General features: G+C 40.3%; 1 protein-coding gene across 4 annotated transcripts in view; it reads right to left on the bottom strand.

The window, feature by feature from the left end:
- Positions 1 to 21: 21 nt before the first annotated feature.
- The window catches only part of Man1a1 (mannosidase alpha class 1A member 1), a 190,662-nt gene continuing 165,055 nt past the window's right edge, over positions 22 to 25,628 (bottom strand). For all 4 annotated transcript variants that reach the window (XM_060373417.1, XM_060373419.1, XM_060373418.1 and 1 more), the window contains 5 exons: positions 20,247 to 20,362; positions 15,400 to 15,619; positions 14,475 to 14,647; positions 3,254 to 3,369; positions 22 to 2,889 (listed from right to left, as the gene is read on the bottom strand). In XM_060373417.1, the coding sequence (XP_060229400.1) occupies positions 2,763 to 2,889; positions 3,254 to 3,369; positions 14,475 to 14,647; positions 15,400 to 15,619; positions 20,247 to 20,362 (752 nt within the window). In that variant the 3' untranslated portion in view covers positions 22 to 2,762. The remainder of the gene's footprint in view (positions 2,890 to 3,253; positions 3,370 to 14,474; positions 14,648 to 15,399; positions 15,620 to 20,246; positions 20,363 to 25,628) is intronic.

The raw sequence follows: 25,628 nt of genomic DNA, 5'->3' as shown, positions 1-25,628 counted from the left end.
AAAATATGACGCAGGAGCAGATATATTAAAAGACTTTATTCACAATAGAGAAATTTTACAAATATAATTTTAAAAATTATGTGTCAATCTATTATGTTTTCCATAACATCAGAGATTTATATAAAGTTGTAAATGACAGAGTGTACTTATGAACAAAGGAGAAACACGAGCAAATGAGAAATGTTGAGCGTAAAACTGGATAATACACATGATAGAGAAGTCACCGAGTTCTATAAATTGGCATACAACTTATGTGTATAATATTAACTGCACAAAGTGTAGCAAAATATATTCCAGAGACACAAATTGGGTGCTATTTTAGCTGTTCACCTTCATGGATGTGGATTACACATGTAAATTAAACTGCACAGTTTTGTTGAAAATGAATGAATCGGCGTCTCTTTGGAGACTTCAGTTGTTTAAAATTAACAAAAAAAAATATAAGCGTAATTCAATTACATTACTATAATATTAATCTCTTGTTTACATTTTTGGTATTCTGGGATCTAGCATTAAAAAAAAAGAAATCCAGGTTTTAAATAAAACTGAAAAACGGTTCTTGCCATTGGCAGAGCAACACATGTTTCAGCTTCTTGCCTGCTTATGCTGGAACACACAAACTACGCTATGGTGTGGTAGCCACACACGACCTGGCTTTCAGACCCCACCTGCTGCAGAAACAGTCATCAGCTTTTCGTGCTCCTTCAAATTAAAATGCAAAGAAAACAAATTAAACAGTTAATCTACGGACAGCGGGAAAGTCATAATCAAAATACATATGGCCAGATTTTGGCAGCAAATTTTAATGTTTTTACCTCTGAGCTCTGGGGAAGAGAGATTTGTCATTTGCTCATTCTTCCCAGGGGAGGGAAAAGTTTTGCAGTCAAATCATGTTGTTATTAAGAGGTCAAAACTATTCGATTCATTTTCATGAATATGAGGTCACGGGTTCATGAACTCCAGAGATTAAAGAGATGACAGGCAGAAGTTACTCTGGGTCACGGAGACACCCTGACACAGCCATAAGAATATACAGAGGGACCGTTTTCATTTACTAATTTTGCAGTTTTATTTTTGACGTGTTCTAATGTACAGTACTGGAAACTACTAGGACACACAAGGTGGTGATCCTAAATGACATCTTTTGAACCCCTCCCCCAAAGCTGAAATGGGTAAAAATATTGTCTACTGAGATTTAAGAAAGTAAATGTCTCAAAAAATGTATTGAATAACATGAAACTGATAAAATCAGAAAGTTTGAAGAATATAAGTATATGGTTTAGCCTAATTAAAGTGTATATTTAATTAGGTTAAATGGGGTTGTATTATTTGTTTTGTTGCTGTTATTGACCATAGTAGGTTGAAATTCAGATGGTTAGCATCTTTGTCCCTTGGTACATACATAATCACATTCGATCTTTCATGTAAAGAACAGGTGTGGTAACACAGCTATCACAAAATCTGTTCTTGGAAAAAACATTCATATTTCAAAATACGAATGTAAAATGTGAGGTTTAGAAGAATCATAAACATTTTGATCTGCTACAGATCAAACTATTGAGGGAGTGTGCCCATTCCTATAAATTATTTCTAAGTTAAGATTTTTATGCTGAATGTAACCACGCTTAACACACGGTGTGCTTAAGAGCTAATTAGGTTTTCTTTTTAAAGTTGAACATGGATAGATAAATTGGCAAAGTTTCTTTCACTGGGTAAAAGCTCACTTCCACAAACTAAGGGGAAATGATTAGCTACATCTGGGAAGAGCCCCTTTCAAATCTGAACCAAGTGCGTTCTTTGCTTAAAGAAAATCAGAGATTTAATGCAAATACATGAGCTAGTCATATGAAATTCTCACTCTCTTTTTGTTTCGGAATGGGTTCAGCTAAAAGGAAAACCTGGCTCATTAAAAGTTACATCGTTTCCCTTTCAAAAATGTAATTCAGTAACAGGGCGCCCTGCAGAACTCAAGAGCTCACACTGCTGTGACGTGGGGAATGGAGGAAATTAAGCAGTACGTGATAGAGAGATGACACAGGGCATTTCAAGTAAAAGTAGAGAACAAATTTGAAAGTGAGGGAACGCTAACATAATCTCCCAACAAAAACATAACTGCACTTGTGATGAAATGAGGGCAGCGTGGCTTACTCTCCTGGGATGATTTTCTCATTTGAATTGCAATGTGAGTGGAGTACTTTAGAAGACATTCTATCAAATAATGATAGACCTGCTACGAGGGTGTCACAGTTATAAGATCTGTCTCTGGTGGACAGACAAACTGGATTAACATGAACTTGAAAAGGAAAAAAAAAGCTTTTTATTTTAATACTTAATTTATTATTATGGCTTTTTGCAACATGGCAAAACATTACAGCTCAAAGCAGACAGCATCTCCTCACAGAGGAGGAAAAAGTTTTGCAGTCAAATCAAATCATAATTAAGAGGTCACTGGTAGACTGTTCTATTCCATTTCATGAAAATGCTGTCATGACTTCATGAACTTCAGAAACAATAGATTCCTTAAAAAAAAAAAAAGCCAGACAAAATCTGTAGATTCATTAGCTGAAAAATAAAGAAATAAGGACCTGAGGTCCACTTAGGCTTATGATAATAAACCTAAAAGACTGCAAAACAATTTTAGAACTTAGGATAATCACAGACTTTTATCAGTCAATAAAAGTTCATCATATGCCTTATTACCAAAAAAGGAATTATTAAGGTATGCAGTGAAGAATGAAGCAGAGTAAAATAGAAACTGTCTTTCATTTCTCTTTGACATCAACTTCCTCTTTCAGTTCACGGAGTACAGGGAAAGGGTGGGCCTCAGTATTGAAGATCCAATGCTCTAGTGGAAGAAGGTCGTCATCGGAAAATATCAAGTACAAATACCTGGAGAGGAAAGAAATGAGCATAGGAAGTACAGGAAAGCATGCCACCAAGACAAGTTTATATCTCTGTACATTTGTGGAGAACCAAGGACAGAAGTCAATTCTAACAACCATAGTCTTTAACATGGTGCCACTCACGCTTTGGGTGCTAGTGTATGACCACACAGAGTAGTCGTTCTAGGTCATTAGTCCCAGCAATGGCTGGAAACACCTGCACAGAGACTGAGTTGGGAACACACCTGAACTGGGTTGAACACGACACACATCAGCCACATTGGTATACTATGACCATGTGTATCAAGAAGATATCTGTAGAGAAGATCTTAGGGGACTCGGCCACACACTTTGAGGATAATTTTACTTACTTTAGTGTCTCTGCCAGGAAGAAACTTTGCTGGACATTGTCATAACTCTCATTAGCAATGTAGACATCCCGCAGGCCTGAGTAGCCTCCGCCCACTCTGCAGTGCTTTTCTAGGGCCTGAATTGCCAAGAAGAGGGGGGAAATCAGTAAAGTTATTATCAGTTATTTTTTATTAGATGGTCAAATTCAGATAAGACACGGTATCAAGGGGAATGAGAGCTTAAAAGAGTTTTTGATAGAAAATTTACAAACTATAAAGTAGAAAGGCAAATAAAGGGGAAAAGTACAGGACATTGGGGCTACATATCTTGCGTCCAAGGAAACCCTTCGACATGCAGTTTTGGAAGAGTCTGGTACTCCTAAGTTTTCCACTTTTGGTCCAGAGTAAAGTTTTGGAAGAGCAAAGACCCCAGGCTATGTCTAGCCCACTGTTTATTTTGGTAAATAAAGTCTTATTAAACTATGGCTAGACCTCCCTCATTTGTTTGTACAGCGTCTGTGGCTGTTTTTGCACCACCATGATGTGTAGTGGTGGTGGAGACTGTATTGCTCTACATGGCCTTCATCAAGCAAGCGTGCTGATCTCTGACTACGCATGTTCTTTGTGTCAACTGGGTTGTGAGCCTCTGTCAAGCAAGTGTGCTGGGCCCCCAAAGCCTCCACTTCCATTAGAATGCAGCAACTCTCTATCTTTCCAGGTAAGTCTTGTGGATTCTTAAAAAAAAATAGAGATCGTGAACTATTAATGGTGCCAGTGATGGAACTGAAGAAATGGAAGGCGGTGAGAAGAGTGAGTCTGGAATCCGTTGCAAAAACTAGTTTTGTCTTTTCTTGAGTGTGACAGAGAAGAAAGTGTGATGAGTTCACCCATGACTCTAGAAGCTCAGAGAGAAATGGTCTGCAGCTCCGTGAACAGAATGGCCGTTTGGAAGGGAGACGGGCTGAGCAGCGTGGGGATGAAAATGTATGTAAAAACTTAAAAGCCCTTCCATTCTGTTATCTGTCAATACATTGACTACTGCTAGTAGATTTTCCCCCCAGAAGCCAGAATTCTTATTTCTCTTTCATACTTTTCAGTTTTGCTATATATTGTTGACAAAGAAAAACATCATATATGTATTTAACATGGATAAATGTGCTGCTTTATATTCAGATGGTGGAATGACTAATAAATGTCTCCATACCATCACGGGTGCTACTTTTTTTTTTTTTTTTGTGCTGAGACTCCGTGATATCTATTCATACACTGGTATTCACCATAGTTGCCATGCTGCATAGTATAGTAAGCCTCCAAAAGGCTTTCATATTTTTGTGATTATTTTTGTAATTTATTTTTATTTTATTTTTTTATAATTTATCAACTTTATATTCTGATTGTAGTGTCCTCCCTCATCTCCTCCTGGTTCCAACCCCTTCCCTCTTCCCCCGATCCTCCTCCCCTAGTCCTCAGAAATGGGGAGCCCTCCTCCCCTATCATCTGACCCCAGCCTATCAAGTCTCATTAGGACTAGCTGCATCTTCTTCCTTTGTGGCCTGGCAAAGGCTACCCCACCTGGGGAAAGTGATCAAAGAGCAGGCAACAGGGTCGATGTCAGAAAGTCCATGTGGGTTCCCTTTAAGGATTCTCCTTGTCTCCACGGAGACAAGGATTCTCGGTGTATAACAGCCCTGGCTGCCTAGAACTAGCTATGCAGATCAGGCTGGCCTCAAATCCACAGAGATCCACCTGTCTCTGCCTCCCAAGTACTGGGATTAAAGACACATGCCACCACCACCTGGCTGGCATGCTTTCATCTTTTAGCTGAAATTTTCAAATCTTTTTACTGTACATGTCCTCCCCTTACTCCTCCCCAGTTCCTGGTAACTGCCACTCTCTGCTGCTGTTAAGATCTTTAATTATCCTAAGCTCTATATGAAAGTGCGATCACACAGCGTCTTTCTGTGTATGGCGTGTTCTGTTTAGAATAATGTCCTCCAGGTTCACCCCTGTTGTGAAGGGCGGATTTTTTTTTTTTAATTGTGAAAGGCTGTTTTGAAATTTTTGAATATGCATTCCACATCTTTACTTCTTCATCTACTGAGGAGCACTTGGCATGTTTCTATATGTCGGTTACTGTGAATCATGGTGTGACCAGTGTGAGATTAATGAGAATCCATAGAACTTATGGCATTTCCTTGGGCATTGGTATATATAAAATCAGACCAGAAACGGGACTGCTTCACCTTATGAAGCTTTATTTTTAATTTTTAAAGTAACCTCCATATTGTATCTTATGATGGCCACACCAGAGTATATTGCCACCAACATGTACAAAGGTCCCCTTTTCTTCATATCCTCCACCGCTGGTAATGCCTTGATTTTTTGATAATAGTCATTTTCATAGAAGTGAGGTGATCTCATCATGGATTTGCTTTACATTCCCGATGATGAGAGATACTGGGCCCTTTTCCATAGTTTTTCATATAGTTTTTGGCTACTCATATGTCTTCTTTGCCAAAAAAAAAAAAAAAAAAAAAAGTCCATTGAGATTCTTTGCCCATTTTTAAAATGGTTTATCTCTCATCACTGAGTTGTATTAATTCACCATTTTGGATATTAACTCCTTATAAGACATAGCCTACAGAAAGTACTTACACAAAGAAGATAGCTACAACATTATTATGCAAGACCATCTTGTAGTAATGCCATCATACTTGTGGTCATGGAGAAACGAGGTTATGTAACTGCAAATGGTTGAAAATAATTTCTATGTCCTGATACATTATTGTAGTTGATTGCTCCCTCTTCTGTGCAGAAATGCTGTAGACTGATGTGGTCCTGTGAGTTTTATTTTACTTTTGTGGCTGCTGTTTGAATTTCCAATCAAATAAAGTCACTATCAGGCCAATGTCAAGAAATTTTCCTCAACATTTTCTTCTATGAGTTTTATTTATTTATTTCAGATCTTATATTTAACCCTTTAATGAATCTTTGTTTTTGTGCAGTGTATGTATTTTAAGATTATACAGGTTGCTTGTCTACTCACCAAGCATATTCTAGCCAAGTTATTATTTTTTTATTACCACACTATAGCAATCCTATTAAGTATATGGCAAAATAAAAACTGGTTATCTGAAACCCTGCCCTGATTCATAGAAAGCTGACATAGTTCATCTTTTTATTATCAACTTGACTAGATTTAAAATCAATCACTTAGTAAACACATCCCTGGACATGCCCCTGAAGGTGTTTCCAGAGAAGTTTAACTGAAGAGGAATGTTCATTTATGAATATGGGTAGGGCCAAGCCTTTGGTAGGGGTCCCAGACTGAGACAAAGGAAAACAGGAGAAAGGATGAGCACCAACATTCACTGCTCTGACTCTCGACTTTGGATGCAGTGTGACCAACTACCGTATGTTTCTGCTGTCCTGACTTCCTCTCCATGAAAAATTCTGCTTACAACTGGGAGCACAAATAAATCTTCCTGTATTAAGTTACATATATATGTCACACACAAATATGTCACAGCAGCAAGTTCAGTAACTAGAAGAGAATCTTGTTATTGAGGAGTGGGGCCAGTGCTATGATAAGCCTGATCTATAGCTTGTAGGCTGTTTGAACTGGTTGGTGGGAGGGCTATGGAAGAGTTTAGATAGATAAGCCCTACAGGGCCATAATTAACGAGCCCTTCTGAGAAAAGTGCAGACAGCGGAGGCCCAATTCATGATATTGTAGAAAGAAGCAAAAGTTCTATTGGGAATGAGACTTGAGGATATTTGTGTTATAATCTGGTAAAGAATCTGGCTGCCACTGTTCTTGTGTCCTGTTTTAGAGTTCAAGAACAATGGGCTAAATTGTTCTGTGGAGGACATTTCAAGACAGCACAGCATGCAGACTGTGGCGTGAATATTTCTTAGTGCATGTATCCATACTTTCAGTAAGAAAGGACGGGCTGTTCAGCAGAAAGACCCTAAAGGTGTTAAAGAGATTAGCATAACTAAGACACTTATCTGTTGCCCTGAGTCTTTTGAGAAGGTTCCCTGAGGGGAAGAAGACCCAACCATCCAAAGCTGGAATTTGAAGAATTAATTTAGAAGGAAAAAGCCTGAGTTGCTAACGCTGCTAGAGGAGTCCTCTGCTGGAAAAGAGGTGGCTTGGAAGGAGTTTCCCCGTGTTTGGCCACCATCATACACAGAGGCCGCTGCTGCTAAAGCAGAGGGGAGCTAGGTTGGTCTTGAGCTGGCAGCAGAACTCAGCTTTATTGTCCACATGGTGGCCAGGTTGCAGGCATGCAAGATGCCAGAATTCCTGGGTAACTAAGTCTGACACCAAGGTTCCAAAAAGTGCTGCTACCAGCAGTGTTTGGCAGGGTTGTTATTCTCTACTAACAGGCTCTGAGAGGCCATTACATAGAGCTGTGAGGGTAAGGCCTAAGTTGCAATAAAGATACCAGGATGTGGGAGTTGCCATGGCTGTTGGCCATCTGTTGAGGATACCAGTAGGCTTCATGTGGAACAGCCAAAAGGTGAGTACATGTGCTGGCTGCACTATGTAGAACTGGAGAAATTACTCAATGTCATTGTATATTGGAGGCATATAACATGGAATTTTGATTTTAGAGAGCCTGATGGCTAAAAAATTGCCTCAATTCTCAGGTGATTTTACACTTCTGCTTTTGAACAAAGCTAAAATTGTTAAAATCTACTGGATAGATTCTTGAGGTAACTAATCACTTTGCATTGTGAAATGGCCATGAGCCGTCTCAGGGGACAGGGGAAGAATGTTATGGATTAGAGTATGTCTGAGTATCAAGCTGAGTTGTCAAATGTTGGACCTGTGAGCTCACTGTGTATTGATTGGACTGAGAGTCATCTATGAGAGACATATCTGAGTATATCTGTGAGGGTGTTTTGAGAGGTCTTAACTGAGGAGGGAAGCCCCACTGTCAAGCCCACACCATGGATACAGGTCCAAGACTGAATAACCAGGAAAAAGCATTGATTTCTCTCTGAATAATGTTTGCAGACATAAACACTCCAGGTTCCCTTTACCATGCTGTCCCCATGATGATGGATATAGCCTCAAAAAAATCTTTATTAAGTTGCTTATGTTGGCTATTTTGCAAAGCAGCAAGACAATTAACTAATAGAACTGTATACACAAAAGGCAAAGATTGAGATTAAAATCATAATACCCTATGAGTAATAGTGGAAAGTAGAAAATATAAACAAGGTAAAGTAATTCCATTTCCCATTCTAATTTCTATTACTTTGATTTCTCTTTGTTTTCTCTTAGGAAGCACAATTCTGCCTGTCTTTTAAATATGTGTACACATGTGTACTCAACTAGAGGTGGGTACATGTGTGTATGGAGCGTGGAGAACAGCCTCGAATATCAATCTCGTGAAAACAAGCACCTCCTATCACTTACCTGAAGCTCATCAATTAGGCTAGACTGATTGGCTATCCATCCCCAGGGATTCTCTTGTCTCTACCCCCTAATGCTGGGATTACAGGTGCATGCTGCTGAGATTGGCTTTTTGTGTAGGTGTTGGGGCTTGAACTCAGGTCCTCATGATTATAAAGCAAGTACTTTACTACCTAAGCCATTGCATGGCTATTCTTTCTTCTTAAACTTAAAATCATACTTCGTTTTTCCCTCTTGGAAATTATAGGCATTTTCATGTTAGTTGAGAAAAACTTTCACTAGCTAGAAAAGGGGTCTGAAGAAAAATTCTACTTTGAAAATGGAGCTCAAAAAGAAGAAAGAGAGGGCATGTAGCAGCCATGATGGCTCATGAGCAAGCAGAGACAGTTCACCTAGTGCTCAGCCTCAATCAGCAGATACTGATAATGGGGCCATTGGACTTTCATATTAGAGACAGAGGGCAGAATTAAAGAGAGCAGTAGTGACCATGAGGAGAAGCACTTAATAGCTAGGTTAAAGAAAATCTAGCCAGCATGCTACATGAACAAAGAAAAGTTCCCCACGATTTAGTACTTAAAAGAAAACCTTGGGAAAATGAAATAAGCTTAAAAAGATGCTTCAATTAAATTCTAAATACTATATAACAAGAAAATTCAGGGAGGCAACTTCCAATTCCTATTATTTTTTTTTCTTTTTTGATAAGCTGCCAAATATCAGATGCATGGAGTACCCCAAAATTTGTTTGTAAAGAGGGAAAAAGTGGTTAGCATAAAAAAAAAACAAAAGAAAAAAGTAACAGGTGATGTTACTCTGGAATGTAATGAAACCAAATTTCCAGGTATTTCCTTAAAACTGTCAGAATCCCAAAATCTCCTCCTAGTCAACCATTCCCTGGACACTGTTTCAGTGATAATAAGCCGAGGAGGCCAGGCATGGTGATTAGCTAACCTTTCCTGTCCACGGACAATTTTATGATTTCATCTATCTGATAAAAAGCTGGCAGAAGAACATAGTGGCACAGGCCTCTAATCTCAGCATGTGTGAGGTTCAGGCAGGAGAACTGTGAGTTCGAAGGCAGCATGGATTAGCTAATGATACCCTTTGTGCAGTAAACAACAAAAATCCAGTGACCAGCCATCTTTCATCAAGCAACCAACCAACCAACCAACCAACCAAAGAAATTAGAAAAAGAAAAGAGACAAACAACATATAGTCATCTTTCTTTTCAATTCACACCCACTCATTCTTATCTTCCATAAGACCTCATTGGGTAATAAGTATAATAGTTGTGCTGGCTAGTTTATGTCATCTTGACACAAGTTATAGTCATCTGACAGGAGAGAACCCCAAAGGAGAAAATGCCTCCATAAGATCAGGCTGTAGGCAAGCCTGTAGAGCATTTTCTTAAGTAGTGATTGATATGGGAGGATCTAGCTCATTGTGGGTGGCACCATCATGGTCTGCTGGTTCTGGGTTCTGTAACAAAGTAGGCCGAGCAAGCCACAAGGAGCAAGCCAGTGAGCAACACCCTTCCTTTGCCCCTGCATTAGCTCCTGCCTCCAGGTTCCTGGCCCATTTGCGTTCTTGTGCTTACTTTTTCCAATGTTGAATGGTGCTCTAGAAGTGTAAACAAAATAAGTCCTTTCCTAGCCAGTTTGCTTTTGGTTATGCTATTTCATAACAGCAATAGAAACCGTAACTAAGACAAAAATACAAAGTTGGGGAGAGTGGCCCACTGACCTCAAGTCTAGATTTCCTAATTGTGGCTCTTGAAATCCCTTAAGATGGGCAGTGCCTTTAACACAGAGTCGCCCTGAGAGTAAAAGCAGGGCAAGGGGATACTTACCACAGTGAAAAAGGCCTTTCAGCAGCCTAGCTATTTTCCAGTCTTTAAGGCTTTAGGTAAATTAAAAATAATTTACAAATGAGGATAATGTGGAAGAGCCTTTTTACTCTCCTAAAACTAACTAACCCATGTCCAAGTCTAAATGCATGAACGAAACACTTGAATGCACAGGCTGGAACCGCTATCACACTTTCTCTTATTTGTATAATTGATATGTGCTAATAACAAAATCCCCAAGCAGAAGTCTACATGTTAAGATATGAGGAGCGTGAAGCTGGGAACAACAGGTTTCCTGGGCCTCCATGACTGATCCTCACAGTTTCTCGTCAGTGGAAGCAGTCACATCTTGAGCAGATCATTTCATCTGTCTGTTCTGGCAGTTGCTTAGCCTCTGGGCATTTTGGGTAATGGCTTATCTTATTAGGGACCAAACGTGCTGCAACGGGCTAGCAGGGCACAGGACGTTAAGGCTGGTTACAGCGACTGTGGCTCGAACCAGTGCATGGAAGACAAACTTGACCCTGAGTGATTAGAACTTGGGGTTGGGCCAAGTAAGCCTATATATAACCAGTGACTCAAGTTAGACCAGTTAGACTCAAGTCAGGAAGCACTGATGTGTGAATAGGAATTGACTAGCTGATCCGTGGAGATTTGCAAGAGTCATCCTCCAAGCAACTGTGCCACTAAAGCTGTCTGCTTGAGACTTCTCTGGTCTCAAAGAAAATAACAAAGGCCCAGGCAACACAAACGCATGAAAGAGTGCTTGGAAAGAAGGATCAAGTCTGGGGAAGCAGGAGCAGGAACAGGAAGGAAACACTATTCTCTCAGATTCAGAATATTGCTGTGGAAAGCGTGAGGTCCAAGACATCAAAGGAAACTATAAAGAAAGAAAAAAGTCCCATGAGGCCTTGTCTTCTGTGAATCAGTTGAGATATTACCTAATCTGTGCGAACAAACAGGCACAACTATTATTCAAATACATCTTAACTGCCAGCTGTCACCTATTCAATTGGGACAAAGCCAATACAGTTCTTACTATTGCTGACAGATAGCAAATTAAGTAGCAGCTCAAAGTAACTTCTGTTAGGTGTGTTCACAAGTGTCCAAATGACTATGATTACTGGACTGCTATTTACTGAAGGCGGGCTCCAGTGCTCTACTGTGGCATATACACTGCCCTAACTTATTGAAAATAAGTATCCTATTTAATGAAGACACGGATATCAGTTTTACTGAGCGTGTCAGTGAAGGAATGCTGGAAAAAGTGTGGGTTTTTTTTGTTTCACTTTGCTTTTATGAGGCAAGATGACGGCTTGGAAATACTTTACAAACTGAAAGCAGAAGTGAAAAAAGTGTGGGGTTGAAACAGCCTGACTCATCACAGGTAACCAATATTGCTTGACTGTAATTCCAGTGTAAGCCAGAGGTTTCATGAATCAACTAAGTGAGCTGGGAAATCACACTACAGGGCGGTTTCTGAGTGACACTGGCAATCTGTGAAAGCCCACAGCTGGAAACCATGTCAGCCTGAGCTGGTGGAATTTGCCATCTCCAGATAATCGAGATACTGACATTCAGAAGACAGAACAACAAAGACTGACTTTCTAACAACTTCCCCTCATTCAAACATGGATCGGACAACTTTATAGTTAATATTTTTTTTCTCCTTTAACACAAAGTTTTTGAATTGATGTCCATAGCAAAAATAAGGCGACAGATGTTGTCTTTAAAAAGAAAACCTTTGTGTGGGTGTCCTTGCATGCATGTGTGTGTGTGTGAAAGAGAGAGAGACAGTGTTGTCGCCATGATCTACTTTATAATCACCCAGGAGGTGGACATGCCTCTAGGGGTTATTTTGTTTTCACTAGGTGGGAAGACCTGCCCGCTGTTGGAAGCACCGTTCCCTGGATGGGATTCTGAACTACTTAAGTGGAGAAAGGTCACTGAGCAACTGCATTTCTCAGCAGAGCAACCAGCTGCTTCAAACTCCAGCTCTCTTGACTCTACCCCTCCTCCACCCACTATGGACTGTACCCTTGGAACACATTTTTTTTTCTTTTTACACTTAATATCTATAATATTGGCATGAAGTGTTGCTCTAGCGGTACAGGAAATAAAGATGCCTCCTACAAAATTACGCCTTGTTAGTTTTTTTTTTTTTTGAATTGGGTTTGTATGTATGTGTGTGTGCAAGTAAGTATGCTTACCTGTGTGAGTACACGTGGAGGACAGAGGTCAACAATGTTGGCTAACCTCTGCCACCACTTTGTATTTTGAAGTAGCTCATTTCTGTGGCTTGACTGCTTGGCCAGTTGAGAATCTGCTTGCCTCTGGCACTCTCAGCATTTTTGGGGTCTTCATGCTTGCACAGTCATGTCTGGCTTCTACATGGGTTTGGGGGAACGAACTCAGGTCCTCATGCTTGCAAAGTAAGCCATCTCTTTTTTGATACAGCATCTCATGTAGCTAGAGGTGGTTTCACACTACGTATAGAGCTGAACATGACCTTGAGCTTTGATCCTGTTGTTTCCTGAGTGCTGGAATCTAGGTGTGCACCTGGTGTATTGGTGCAACAGCCAGACTCCGAGCCTATGTGTTGCAATGGAAGCATTCTAGCAACTGAATCACACCCTAAGCCCTGGCATTAGATCTGATGAAATATGTTATTCCTGATGTTTTCTATTTAAATCAGTATTTGCAATTTAAGCTCACAGTTCCTTTGTAGGCCTTGTCGTAGACAGCTCCATACCACTGAGGCTTAGATGAAACTCACTTTTAACACATTTTCTTCCAGAGGGAGAAAGTGTAGATTTGAACAAGTGGAACCACTACTGATTTAATATAATTAGGAAATGGAATGTTTTACCTAAACTGACTGATGATTGGTGACGGCAGACACACTGAGAGAGAGGGCAGAAAGAGGGCGAATCAACGGATTCCTAAGGTGTTAGTTAAGTTTACATGAACTTCCTGAGACTTCTGAGAAAAATGCTCTCTAAGATCAATGTTTAAGGCAGCTAGCTTTCCACCAAGGATCTGGGGAGAACAAAGCAATTAAAGCATTTGCTTGTTCATATTTTCCGAATTTTCTCCCACTCCTTTTAGCATAACAGCCCTAGAGACTAGACATAGTTTGATGTAAGTAGCTGAAGGCACCTCCTTTGGTGCCTAGCACAACAGATTCACTCCGTGTTTGGTAGGAAGAGAATCAAGGAAGAACAGTTAAAGCACTAATATTGAAACAGACTAGAGAAATCTGACTGGTGGGTAACCCTTGTCCATAGGAAACCGTTCTGTAAGTTCTCCCCAGTGCTAAGCAGATAGCTCACTCCTGGCCAGTGGGTCTCACGCTTCCTAATGTTGAGCTGTTTACATAGTTTCTCATGCTGTGGCGGCCCCCAACCATAAAATTATTTTCATTGCTCCTTCATAACTGTAAGCTTGCTGCTGCTACGAATTGTAATGTAAACATCTAATAGGCAGGCTATCTGATGTGCTACCCCAAAGGGGCTGCGGCCCATAGACTAAGAACCTCTGCCCTAGGTAAACGCACAGGGTATCATTAAAGTCCAGGGGCCAGCAGGAAAGCATGGATTCTGAAGTGACTTCAAGTAGACAACAGACAGTGTCGAGCATCCAGAAGCTGCCCAGTATCCCCAGCGGAACAAAGTAACCATTCTTTCTATAGTTACGGTTAACTTTATGCCTCTCCAGGTCTTTCTGTTTAACTTTCGGTTAACTTTATGCCTCTCCAGGTCTTTCAGATCCATATCCTTCGGCATTCAAAGCTTCCTATAATACAGCGAAAGCCCACAGTACACAGTAAATGAACTGGAAACAGCCAGTCCTGCACTTGACAGAGCTATGGAAATCTCCGAAAAGTTGCCACGACAGATTTGCTCCGTGGCTGTCCATTTTGCACTAAGAAACTGATCTATAAGAAATGTGCAGATTAAAGAAAGCCTCACCTCTACGGCCTCCCAAGCCCAGCTCCTGTACTTGGGATCATGAGTCAGTCGCCACATGTACATGTATGTCTCGACAACCTCTGGCCGTAAGATGTAGTACTTTTCGTTTTGCCTTGTGGCGATGGCTTCCACGCCGCCGTCAAATCGGAAAGCTTCAGGTCCCAGTTTCATGACTAAAGCATATGCAATCAGTTAACAAGGGTTACCTCCTGAGTAAGGGTACATAACCTTGACAAAATTGGAAAGTACTTAGCAATCCTGAGACAGACGCCAGTGTGACCCGTTTAAGGGCCAGTTATACACACCATACAATACACGATACTCAATATACTTCTAAATTTGTGTCATCTAAAAGGATCCAGTATAGAAAAATGACATTTTTTTTCCTCCTTTCAATCATTTAACTCCAATTTACTGAGCACTTCACCAGGTGTTTCTAAGGTACTGTGGCCATTTGCTAGGTAGCTGGAAGCTTGGTGGTTGAGAATCTCTTACTATGTCACAAAAGGCCAGTTATTTAATCCTTGTGTTTAAATTGCTTATTTTATAAATAGGAATACAGACATAAAATCTCCTTATGGGGCTTTGGCGAAGTTTCTTTATGGTAAGAGTCAGAGACCCTTACTCAGTATTACTGAGGAAAATCAAAAGTAAGTAAATAAGGCTGGCTTAAACTTATGTGACCTACTTTCTTTTTTGTTACTTGACACAGTAAGATGTCTCTTTTGTATAAAAGCTGTGACTTTTAAGTAAAGGCATAAATTCCTTTCAGGATATTAGTATAATCAAATTTCATGGTGGTTTTCTTTTCCCTCCCTCCCTCCTTCTCTTCCCCCTTCTGGATGAAGACTATGGAGAAGCCCTTTACTGGATGAGATCAAAGCTTGAGGGAATTGAGTATGAATGAAGAGGCCCATGTACTCACAGGTGCGGTTGTAAGATTCATGACAGGTACGGGCAATTTCAGCTCCGAGTTCAAGGTAGTGTTGGGCCAGGGTTTCTGGAGCTCCATCTGCCCCAAGTGCAAACATGCCCCCTGCAAAGCACGTGAGGTGGCCCATCTTGTGTTCCAGGAGGCCCCCTTTCCACTCTGCGATGTATGTTAGTCCCCCGCTAGACTTGCGGATCAAGTGAGTCTCAATGGCCTGAAAATTGGACATTTTTAATAGTCTGTAATTTTTCTCAACTGCGTAATAAATTCTATATTATTATTGTATAATCAGTTACTTCATTTTCTTTCCTCTTTTTGTGACATAGTTTTGCTGTAGATGACAGACTGCCATGAACTCACTCACAGAGCAGGCTGGCTGCCCATAGCGGTATGATACGCTGCCACAGCTTCTTTAGTGCTGGGATTATAGGCATGTGCCAACAACACTCTCAGTTTCATACTATAATTAAAGGCTTATAACACACATATTCACACCCACATACCCACACTCCTCCACATTTAACACATTATTTGCAATTTGAGTTTGTTGCCATTAATCTGATTTGATCTGAAATGTTACCACTTTCTGTATTCTTTCTTCTAGTCTATGCTCTATGCTTCGCTTACTCATCTGGCTAGACTTTTCTCTATTGGCCCAGCACCATTGGCTTTGTTTTCCTCCATGACCAAACACTTGCCATTCTCATTCTCTAAATGTCATTTCCTTCTCAAAGACAGGACACAATGCCATGTCTGAGTTGAGTCAGTACAAAGCCCAGGTCCTTCTGTAGATGAAGAACATAAAGTGCTAGAGCCTAAGATCCAGGATGGTTTAAGGAGCAAAAGAGAATGGCAAAGATGGGCTGTTCAAGTCAGATTATATGGATCAAGTTATAGCTCTCATATTGTTGAAGAATGCTGCAGTGTGCTTAGTGTATCTATAGGTCTTAGTGTAATTCTCATCCATAAAATAGAAACAGCACTACCTACTGTGAAGACTCTGCAGCCATTTTGTTTAAAAGAAGTCAGTATAGAAACTAGCCCTGGTAAGCCAATTATTTACTTCTCTTATGTGGTTGGGGAAATGGCTCAGTCAGTAAAGCATAGAAAAAAGCTGGGAATGGTGGCACTTGCTGTAATCACAGTGTTGGGGAGGAGAAAGGCAGAGGCCTGGGTCTTGCTGGCCAGCCAGTGTTGCCTCATCAGTGAGCTCCAGGGCAGCGAGAGACCATGCCATACACAGAAAAACAAGGAGGAAGGACCCGGTGGAATGACCTGAGTTGACCTCTGGCCACATGGGCCAATGTGCATCTACAAGTACACAGAAAAATTAAGTCAAACTCTTCCCCTGTTTATTCTGTTAAAAAACCTATTACTGTATAGTTAAAATCTATGGTTAAAAACATAATATTTACAAAAATGATTTATACAATGCATTTTATTTATGTCCTTAGACTGTTAATATCATATATAAAAAACTAGGTTAGAAATAAAATAAACCTTGTATTTAAAAAATCAAAAAGTATAAAGTATGTTGGAATTACTAATATTACTAATTTCCATTTCTTTTTCTGATGTAAAATCGTCCCCACACTCTGACACAGGAAGCAAAGGGCTCTGATAGGATCTGGAGTGATCACTGCTGTCAGAAAAAGGAAGGTTTTCAGGAAGCACATTTGGGAAGACAGAGAAGACTGACTGAAAGTGAACAAACAAATAAATGCAAGATAGTAAGAAATAAATGAACACCGCTGGGCTCATTAGCTGCGGTGAAGCTAATTTTATTGATGGTTTAGTTATTACATTAATATTTCATTCTCATTTAATGCAACTGAACATCTTAGCCATTTACACTTCTCATAACACAAATTGCAATAAAGTCCTTCAAGCAGATACTTGTTCATCACCCAAGAAATTATTCTTTCTACATGGCAAGAGTAATAGCTTTTGAGCACAGATTAGAGAAACATTATTACCCTGTTATGGAGAGTGAATAAACTACTGTATTATTTTTGCACGATTGTGACCAACTTGCTGACTCCTAAAATAAACTATGATGAAGTTCTGTGCCCAAAGCAATGGTTTTGTGAGGAAATGGAGAAATGTAAACATATCCTACTATGACTCTAATGAATACTTTTTTTGTGTGTCAAATATATACGGAATTGATTGGAAAAAAGAGCATGTGGTTTAATTCTTCAATATTTGTATTAAGCTGATGGAGCCTCTGAACTCTTAAATAAGTCACCTGCCCATATATCTTGCCCCACTATAAATTCTTAGTGTGTGTTCATGGAGGGCCATAAAAACCAGCTGAGAGGTCAAAGTATTGCATAGTGAGAGCACACTGCAAAAAATACTACCTGAGTTCACCTGAAGCTAAAGAAGAGTGTCCATACAACCAGTGACTCAACAGTGCAGAACAATATTGTACATTATCCTGCTCTTGGTTTTTCTTTTCCTTCCTTCCTTCCTTCCTTCCTTCCTTCCTTCCTTCCTTTCTTTCTTTCTTTCTTTCTTTCTTTCTTTCTTTCTTTCTTTCTTTCTTTTCTTTCTTCCTGTCTTCCTTTTTCTTTTTTGTATTTGCTATGTTCTTCAGGGCTGGTCTTGAACTCCTGGAGTCAACTGGGCCTTATACCTCAGGTGTGTTCCACTGCTCCTGACTCATAATAGTCTTAAAAATGTTTTAATTTCTTCTTTAAAATTTTATACATGTATGCAATGTATTCTGGTTGTATTCACTCCTCAAGCCCTTCCCCAACTCTTTCCAGACCCTCTCTCCCTTCCTTCCTTACTTCATGGACTCTTTAAGGAAATAAAACAAAACAAAACAAAACAAAACAAAAAACCCTCAAAAACCCAGAGTCTAATTAGTGTTGCCCTTGGGCACCTGGGTGTGAAGTCATTCCACGAGGCATGAGGACCCTCCCAGAAGCCACAGCCCCAAAGAAAACTGACTCCCCTTCCCTGGCAGCCACCAACTGTCCAAAGCTCTTTGGCCAGGGATGGAAGCCTTGTGTGCCCCTTCCAGTCCATGCTGGAATGCTGAGTGTCTTAATCTTGTGCATTAAAAAGTACAACTTGGCTAAAAAGAAACTTCGCTGTGTGTGTGTGAAGACAATGCTGCTTTCAAGCTCAGAACTTTGCTTTTCCTAACTGTGCAATGAAAATATGCAATGGACTGAAAATGCTATTTTTTTTTACTTTGTTTTTGTTTTTGTTTTGTTTGTTTTACAATTAAGAGTCATAGGAAACACTTTGCACCATTTGTTATTAAAGGTTTTTCCTGCCAACTGTTTGTCTAAACAGAATACACTAACAGTTACATGGGTACAGTTTTAGAAACTGGGGGAAGGTAATTCAAACAATACTTCAAAAGGGCTTTTCCAGGAATATCAAGGCCTTAAGGGCCACTTTAAAATCAATACAGTTGAAATGTCTGCTAGGATGATAATTAGATGCCATGTGCAAACCAAATTATATTGAAAAACAAATTCTCAAGATTAATACACAAAACCACACTGGGAAGAGGAAAAGTAGCCCTCATAGGAATGAACTCTCTTATGCTAGCAAATGAGAGCAAGACCACGGGGACCACACAGGGACCTAGGTTGCCTTTGATGTTCACTGCAAGCTGTAATAAAAGCTGTCCAATACACGCCTCCGTACAAGGAATTTCTGATGCCTGTATGTGAGGGGAAAGGGTTGTTGTTGTTTTTTTTTTTTTTTTTGATGAAGCCCTCAACTCATTGATAGAGGAAAACCACAAAATACTCAGTCCAGCTAGCAAGGTCAAAGCAAGCTGCATTATATTTCAACGAACAGATCACACAGATCTCTTAGAGAGGATAATGCATTTAGGAAAGAGACTTAAAATAAGTGCAATTGAAAGCTTCCAAGGCCAGGTGTGATAATTTGGGCCTGAAATCTTAGCACTTGGGAGGTGGAAGCAAGAGGACCAGTTCAATGTCATCCTAGCAATGTAAGGTTCCAGGTCATTCTGGCAGAGATGAAAGCCCATTTCAACTTTCCATCCCCAAGAAAAAGGATTTTTCCCTATAAATTAATAGTATTGAATATAAAAATATTCTGAGCATTCAAGAAGAAGTTTAATTTTTTTATTTATATAATTTTATTAAATATCTGGAGATGAGTTCAAATAGCAGCAGCATTGGACTGTTGGCGATCTTCAGTAATTTTAACTTTAGTCAATTTTCAGATTAGAAAGCCAACATTCCTTTCCCATAATGTAAAATGTAGCCAAAAGAAAAGGACATAGTCATGTTGCTCAGGGAAAGGGGTATATTCCAAATATTCCAAGCAATGTGCATTAGGCACTGTCATTGTGTGGACAACAGGGACACCACTATGATGTTAACAGACAGTATCATCCTCAGGGAACACTGTCTTCCATGTGATGTGTTGTTGACTAGAATCTCTGATCTATGATATCGGGTCTATATCGGGTCTTCAGACAGGTACCTGTAGCTCAGGTTGGCCTGAAACTCACAATGTAGCCCAATCTCACTTTAAACTCAAAGCAGTCCTCCTACCCCAGTCCTGCCAAATGCTGGAGGTACAGGGGAATACCACTATGCCTGGCTAGATATATGACTCTTAAGTGAGGTTTGAACCACATAACAACATTTCACTGCTCCGTTAGAAGTAAAATTGTAAGCATGGTTACTATTGTTGAAATTACACTGCAGGTACTGAGCCCTCCCTAACTGAAAATACTTTATAAGCCACTCATGTAGTACTCCATTTCTTATTAAAGCCTCATTAATATGCAAGATCTAAGGTAGAACTGACTAGCAAGGATGATTTAAATATTGAGTTACCTGAACAGCATCAAAATACATCTTCTTGGCTTCCAGATCTGTCTTATCAGACATTAACCATGCCTTGAGCAAATATTCATAAAAGCTGTCTCCAAGTCCTCCAACTGACACATGATCTGAAAAAGAGAGGGAAATGAATTTCACAGTAACTCAGCTTTTAATTCAGATAATGCAGCAAAATCATATTAGTGGCTAGGATTCAAAACCCATCAGCTGCAGCTCAATGGGACATGTGAATCCCAACAAATCCCCTGTTTCGGAAAGATCTTCTGAAACGAACAGATGGACAGAAATGAACTCATGGGATGTACCCTCAATGGTCACCAGGCTACTCCTGCAAACATGATGAGAAATTACGTGAGGTCACCTATAATTCTAAAAACCTGGCCACAAGGAAAAAAAAAAAGCAGCAAATTATTCCAAAGTCTATATTTAGATATTTTAAATTTAGTTTAGATCTGAGTAACACAAAACTCTGTCAAGGTTTTAGGAATTAAAGAGCTGTTAGGAAGCAAGAAGTTCCTTGGCTTCACATCTCTGTAATGTTTCTATTGTTTTAAGTCTGAGGGGAGAAAGATGATGGGCAGTGTCTTAAGAAGGAAGAAAGCAAAAGCAGAGCTGGAGTGCTGGCTCCAGAGTTCAATTCCCGGCACCCACATGGCAGCTCACAACTCTGTAATCCAGCTCCAAGTGATCTGATACCCTCACAGAGACATACAAAAACCAATGCACACAGAATGAAAATAAATAAACCATTAAAGAAAGAGAGCAGCTTGGAAGTGGTGGCACATGTCTTTAATCTCAGCACTCAGGAGCAGAGTCTGGTGAATCTCTGAGTCTGAGGCCAGCCTGAAGTGAGTGTCAGGACAGCCAGAGCTCTGCTACACAGAGAAACTCTGTCTTGGAAAAAAAAAAAGAAAGAAAGCAAGCAGAACTGTTTGTCTTCTAACACGTTGATCCTGCAATATACCTGCACTTTGACTATTGACTGTGTTTGGTCTATGCCAAAGATCACCTAGCTGTGTGTACCTGCAGCCAGGTTTCCTCATCTTTACAACAAGGAAACTAGTCACTGAAGCTAGAAGAGAGCATAGTGTGGCTGAGAGTCACCTGACCCCACCATCCAAATAGGGTCCCTCATTTAGATGTTTGCCTGTCATCATAAAGTACCAAGTATAAATTGAATGAATCTTCATTTTTAAAGCACATTTGCTTCCAAAACCACAATCACAATCGATTTGGAATACCGTGCCCAGAATTGGGAGAACTTGAACATCAACAAAATGGCCTTTCAAAGTTTCACAACACAGAGCTAAATCTAAAATGAAATGTACCTCTCTTATATCTTTTGAGCCCCTCCCCCACTCATCTGGGTTCTTACCACTGTGATCCTGGCTCAAGCCACCACTACTTCCATTTAGCTTTAACTGACAGCTTGATCCGGTCACCTAGAAACTGCTCCCAAATGAGAGACAGAGAGACTGAATCAGGCTGACTTCTAGGCGTATCCATGGAAGATTGTTTTCACTACTGATGTAGGAGTTCCCAGCCTAGGCAGGTAGCGGTAGGCTGCTTGAGAAAGTTAGTCGAGCTCAAGCCTGGGAGCAAGCCAGCAAGTGTAGCTGGCTCTGTGGTCTCTGCTTCATGTTCTGGCCCATCCTCAGTGACAGACTGTGACCTGGAAGTGTGAGCCGAACAAAGCCTTTTTTCTTATAAGTTACTTTAGGTCATAGTGATTCATCACAGCAACAGGAAGGACACAAGTACAGCTCCTGCTTGTCACTGAAGCGGCCAATAAGCTCATTTCCTGCTTTCACTCCCGTAGGATGTGCTATTTCTATTTAAATTCTGTAAAACTGAACAGCGAGGTCAGTTCCTCAACTGTCACGGTACTCAGCAGCTCCATGCCGTCTGGCCTATTGCACTCAACAGGGAAGTCAGCATGTCCTTCACTGCCAGAAGCTCCAGGGTCAGCCTCTCTCCACTCTCCTGCCACCCAGCCTCTCCCTTCACAGGAGAGTCTCATCAGTGCTAACCCAAAGCCCTTCAACCCTGGCTCTTCAGGAACCAGAAAGGATGGTCACAGTTTCAGTTTTCTCCATGCCATCAGGCGCTTGGACTCTGCTCACTTCTCATATAGACTTTCTGAGTCCTTCACATTATCAGCTTATATCTCCCTCAGGGCTTTTGTAGGCCTTTCCACTGAGTAAAGTGGACATACTTATACCCAGGATCTCATGAAGACCTTCCCTGAAATCCTCACAAGGTCCCCCACCCTCCTCCATAAGCTTTTGGAAAGCACACCTTTGCCACCCTTTTACTTCCAGAAGGTGGTGGAAGTCCCTTGCCTCTTTACCAAATCATGATTCATGAGAGCAGAGACAGGTCCTTATGTGTACACCAGCCCCTGAAAAGCCTCTTTCCATCAAAACTAAGTGATGTCAATCTTACAATGTCTTGTATGTCAATGCTAATAGGGATTGCACCTATTCCAACTTGTAAAGCCTGATTTTAAGTATTTAAATATGCATTTTAAAGAAATAACGGACAGTTCAGAATCATCCAAGTTAAATTTTGAGGAAAAATATGTCTTTAAAGTTGTAAGTCTGATTTCTTAAAATAGCCGCATATGACCTTTACAGTTTCCTAAACACATTACGGCAGAAACCTCTGACATTTACAAAGTAAGCAGAGTAAGTAGGATGTCATCAATAATAAGCCGTGCTGTTGTAAGCATGACTGTAGGAGACAAACGCAAGTGAGGCATGGCAAAGCAAATCCCTATCCGGTTATTGTCAAGATAACAAGAGCCAAATGAAGTTAGAGGGAATGATGGCCACGATCCAGACACGGCCTCAGAGTCAGTAACGAGAGTGGGAAACCCACAGACAGCAGCAGCTTGATGTTGCCCCCTTGGGTGATGATTCCAGAATGATGGAAGCAAAGCTTGGGCATCCAGGGATTATTTTAAAGAAAAGGGGGTCATACAATAATACATTGATTTCAGTTAGTTTTGGTGTTAGTTTATTCAAAAATTTTCTAGCTACCACAAAACAAAATAAAGGAACACAGGGGTAGACCATGGCTTTGATAATTTAGCATTCCATTCTTTGAGCTTTCCTAGGTCTGGGTGGCAACTTGTGTGGTAGCAGAGTACTGTGTGCAAATTGTTTATGGGTGCAGGAGAGAAGACTTTTCAGAAGGACAGGGCCACCAACTCCAGAAAAACTAAAATGCGGTATTTTCATGCCCAACAGTTCTAAAGGAATTGTCACTCAAATCTTATGTTCTTCTCTAAAGGGGTAAACTTTGATTTTTCTTTCTTGCCAGGAATAGGTCCCATATAAATATTCCTAACATCTAAAAACAAAACAAAACAAAACAAAAAAAATGACAACAGAATAGTAAAAGAATCAAGATACAGGAGTATCAAAATAATTATTTTTCCATAATTTTAATAGACTTCATATGAACCTGAATTTATCTGTCCAAAGCATTGTTTGAGTATAACAAGTGAGTCATAACACATGCATTGGACGGACACACACACACACACTCCACACGTCTGGCAGCAATGATCACAAAGCCTGTTTTTCTTCCATGGCTAGGCTGGGATGCTCTTTAGCTGTAGCTAGGAAGCAGGGACAAGTTTTACAGAAAGGGTAGACAGGACCATTGCAGAAGGAACGAAAGGTAGAGACAACACACAGAGTACAAAAAAAGAAAAGTACAAAGTACTGTGTTCTGGGTTAGCAAACACGCCCATGGCATGTTTACCAGCCTTTAAAGCTTTGAATCTCTAGCAAGATGGATGAGCATGAGTATCAGGAAGGAGACTGTGGGTAGAAATAACTCAAGCTGTTCATCTGGAGAGGAAGAAATAGAGGTGTAGTGGATGGTAACAAATTCCAACCATACCCCTGCAGAAGGAAGCGTCTGGAAGGAAAGGCATGTGATCTGGAACCTAGTGGAGGAGTCAGATAAAAGAGCTGAGGAAATAGTATAAGAAAAAAAAAAACAGTTAAAACAAAAACAAACAGAAAAACCAATCCTAGATACCGCTACATATGCCATGGTTAAGAAATAAAAACAGAAGTAGTTCTTCTGTATGGCGGGAACGCAGGCTGGAAGGTGGGCGAGAGCATCAATCCTGTTTATTTTTCCACCAGAAAATTGGCTGAAAAGCAGTCCAAATATAAAAGGTTCTTTGTACTGGAAAACAGAGCCAAAGGTATAGTATATGGGTGACTAAGAAGGTGAAGCCAGAATGCCCTGGTGTAACTGCCTCTCAGTGTCCTTCTTCTAGAGCCTAGAGTAAAGAAAGGAAGCTGGAAATCAGAGACTTTTCTTTGCCTTTCAAAGTATCTGAGAGAAGAACTCTAACACTGGTCACTCGTTTGGAAAATTATATCTAATTGTCTTGTATGCCAATACTCTGGTAGGCCTCAGACATTTCATTAGTCTCAGGGTCAGTGCCAATCTCACACTTTTTTTTTTTTTTTCTGTTGCAAGGCAAGGTTTCTCTGTGTAACAGCCCTAGGTGTCCTGGAACTTACTCTGTAGACCAGGCTGGCCTCAAAGTGACGGAGATCTGCCTGCCTCTGTTTTCCTGAGTGCTGGGATTAAAGGGATTTACCACCATGCCCGGCTACCCCTCACACTCTTAAAAATCAATGAAATGTCTTGAAGGTGCTTATTTGAGGAGTATCTATCAATATTAAACATATTAGAAAACTGAAACAGAACACATTTATGCTGATTCATCAAAAGTAGTATTTATCATAAAAATGGCACTTTGTAGATTAAGCAGAATTAGGACTGACACTATTTTATTTGATTCACCCCCCTTCCAGTTCCAATGTCTTTAATGTTTGCTTTCCTGGCTAGATTCTCATGTCTGATCCAGCTTTGATCCATGAGTATACATTACTTTGGCTAAAGTATACAAAGAAATATCTGTCTCAGGCAGTTGTACAGCAGGCAAAAGGAAGCGTATCTTAATCATGTATCCAGGCGCTGGTGATGGGGTTCAGTGGGTCTAAATGCTCATCAGCTCATTACACAAGCATGAGGACCTGAGTCTATGGCTCTGATCCCACATAAAAGACAATGGGGACCTCCCCTATCAGTGGACTTAGAGACAGCCATGGGAGGAGATGAAGGAGATAGGGTGGGTTTGGGAGGGAATGAAGGAGGGGACTACAGCTGGGATGCAAAGTGAATAAAATGTAATTAATGTTAAAAAAAAAAAAAACCAACTGGAGAGCTTACCCACATTAGCAATTAAAAAAAAAAAAACAAAGCACAAAATAAACTTTGAAAAAAACCAAAAAACAAAAAAACAACGATGGGCCTGGTGTCACACACTTGTAATAGCAACTA

This window comes from Meriones unguiculatus, chromosome 20 (genome assembly GCF_030254825.1).
Source record: "Meriones unguiculatus strain TT.TT164.6M chromosome 20, Bangor_MerUng_6.1, whole genome shotgun sequence".
NCBI lineage: Eukaryota > Metazoa > Chordata > Mammalia > Rodentia > Muridae > Meriones > Meriones unguiculatus.
This window is presented reverse-complemented; position numbering and strand designations above follow the sequence as displayed.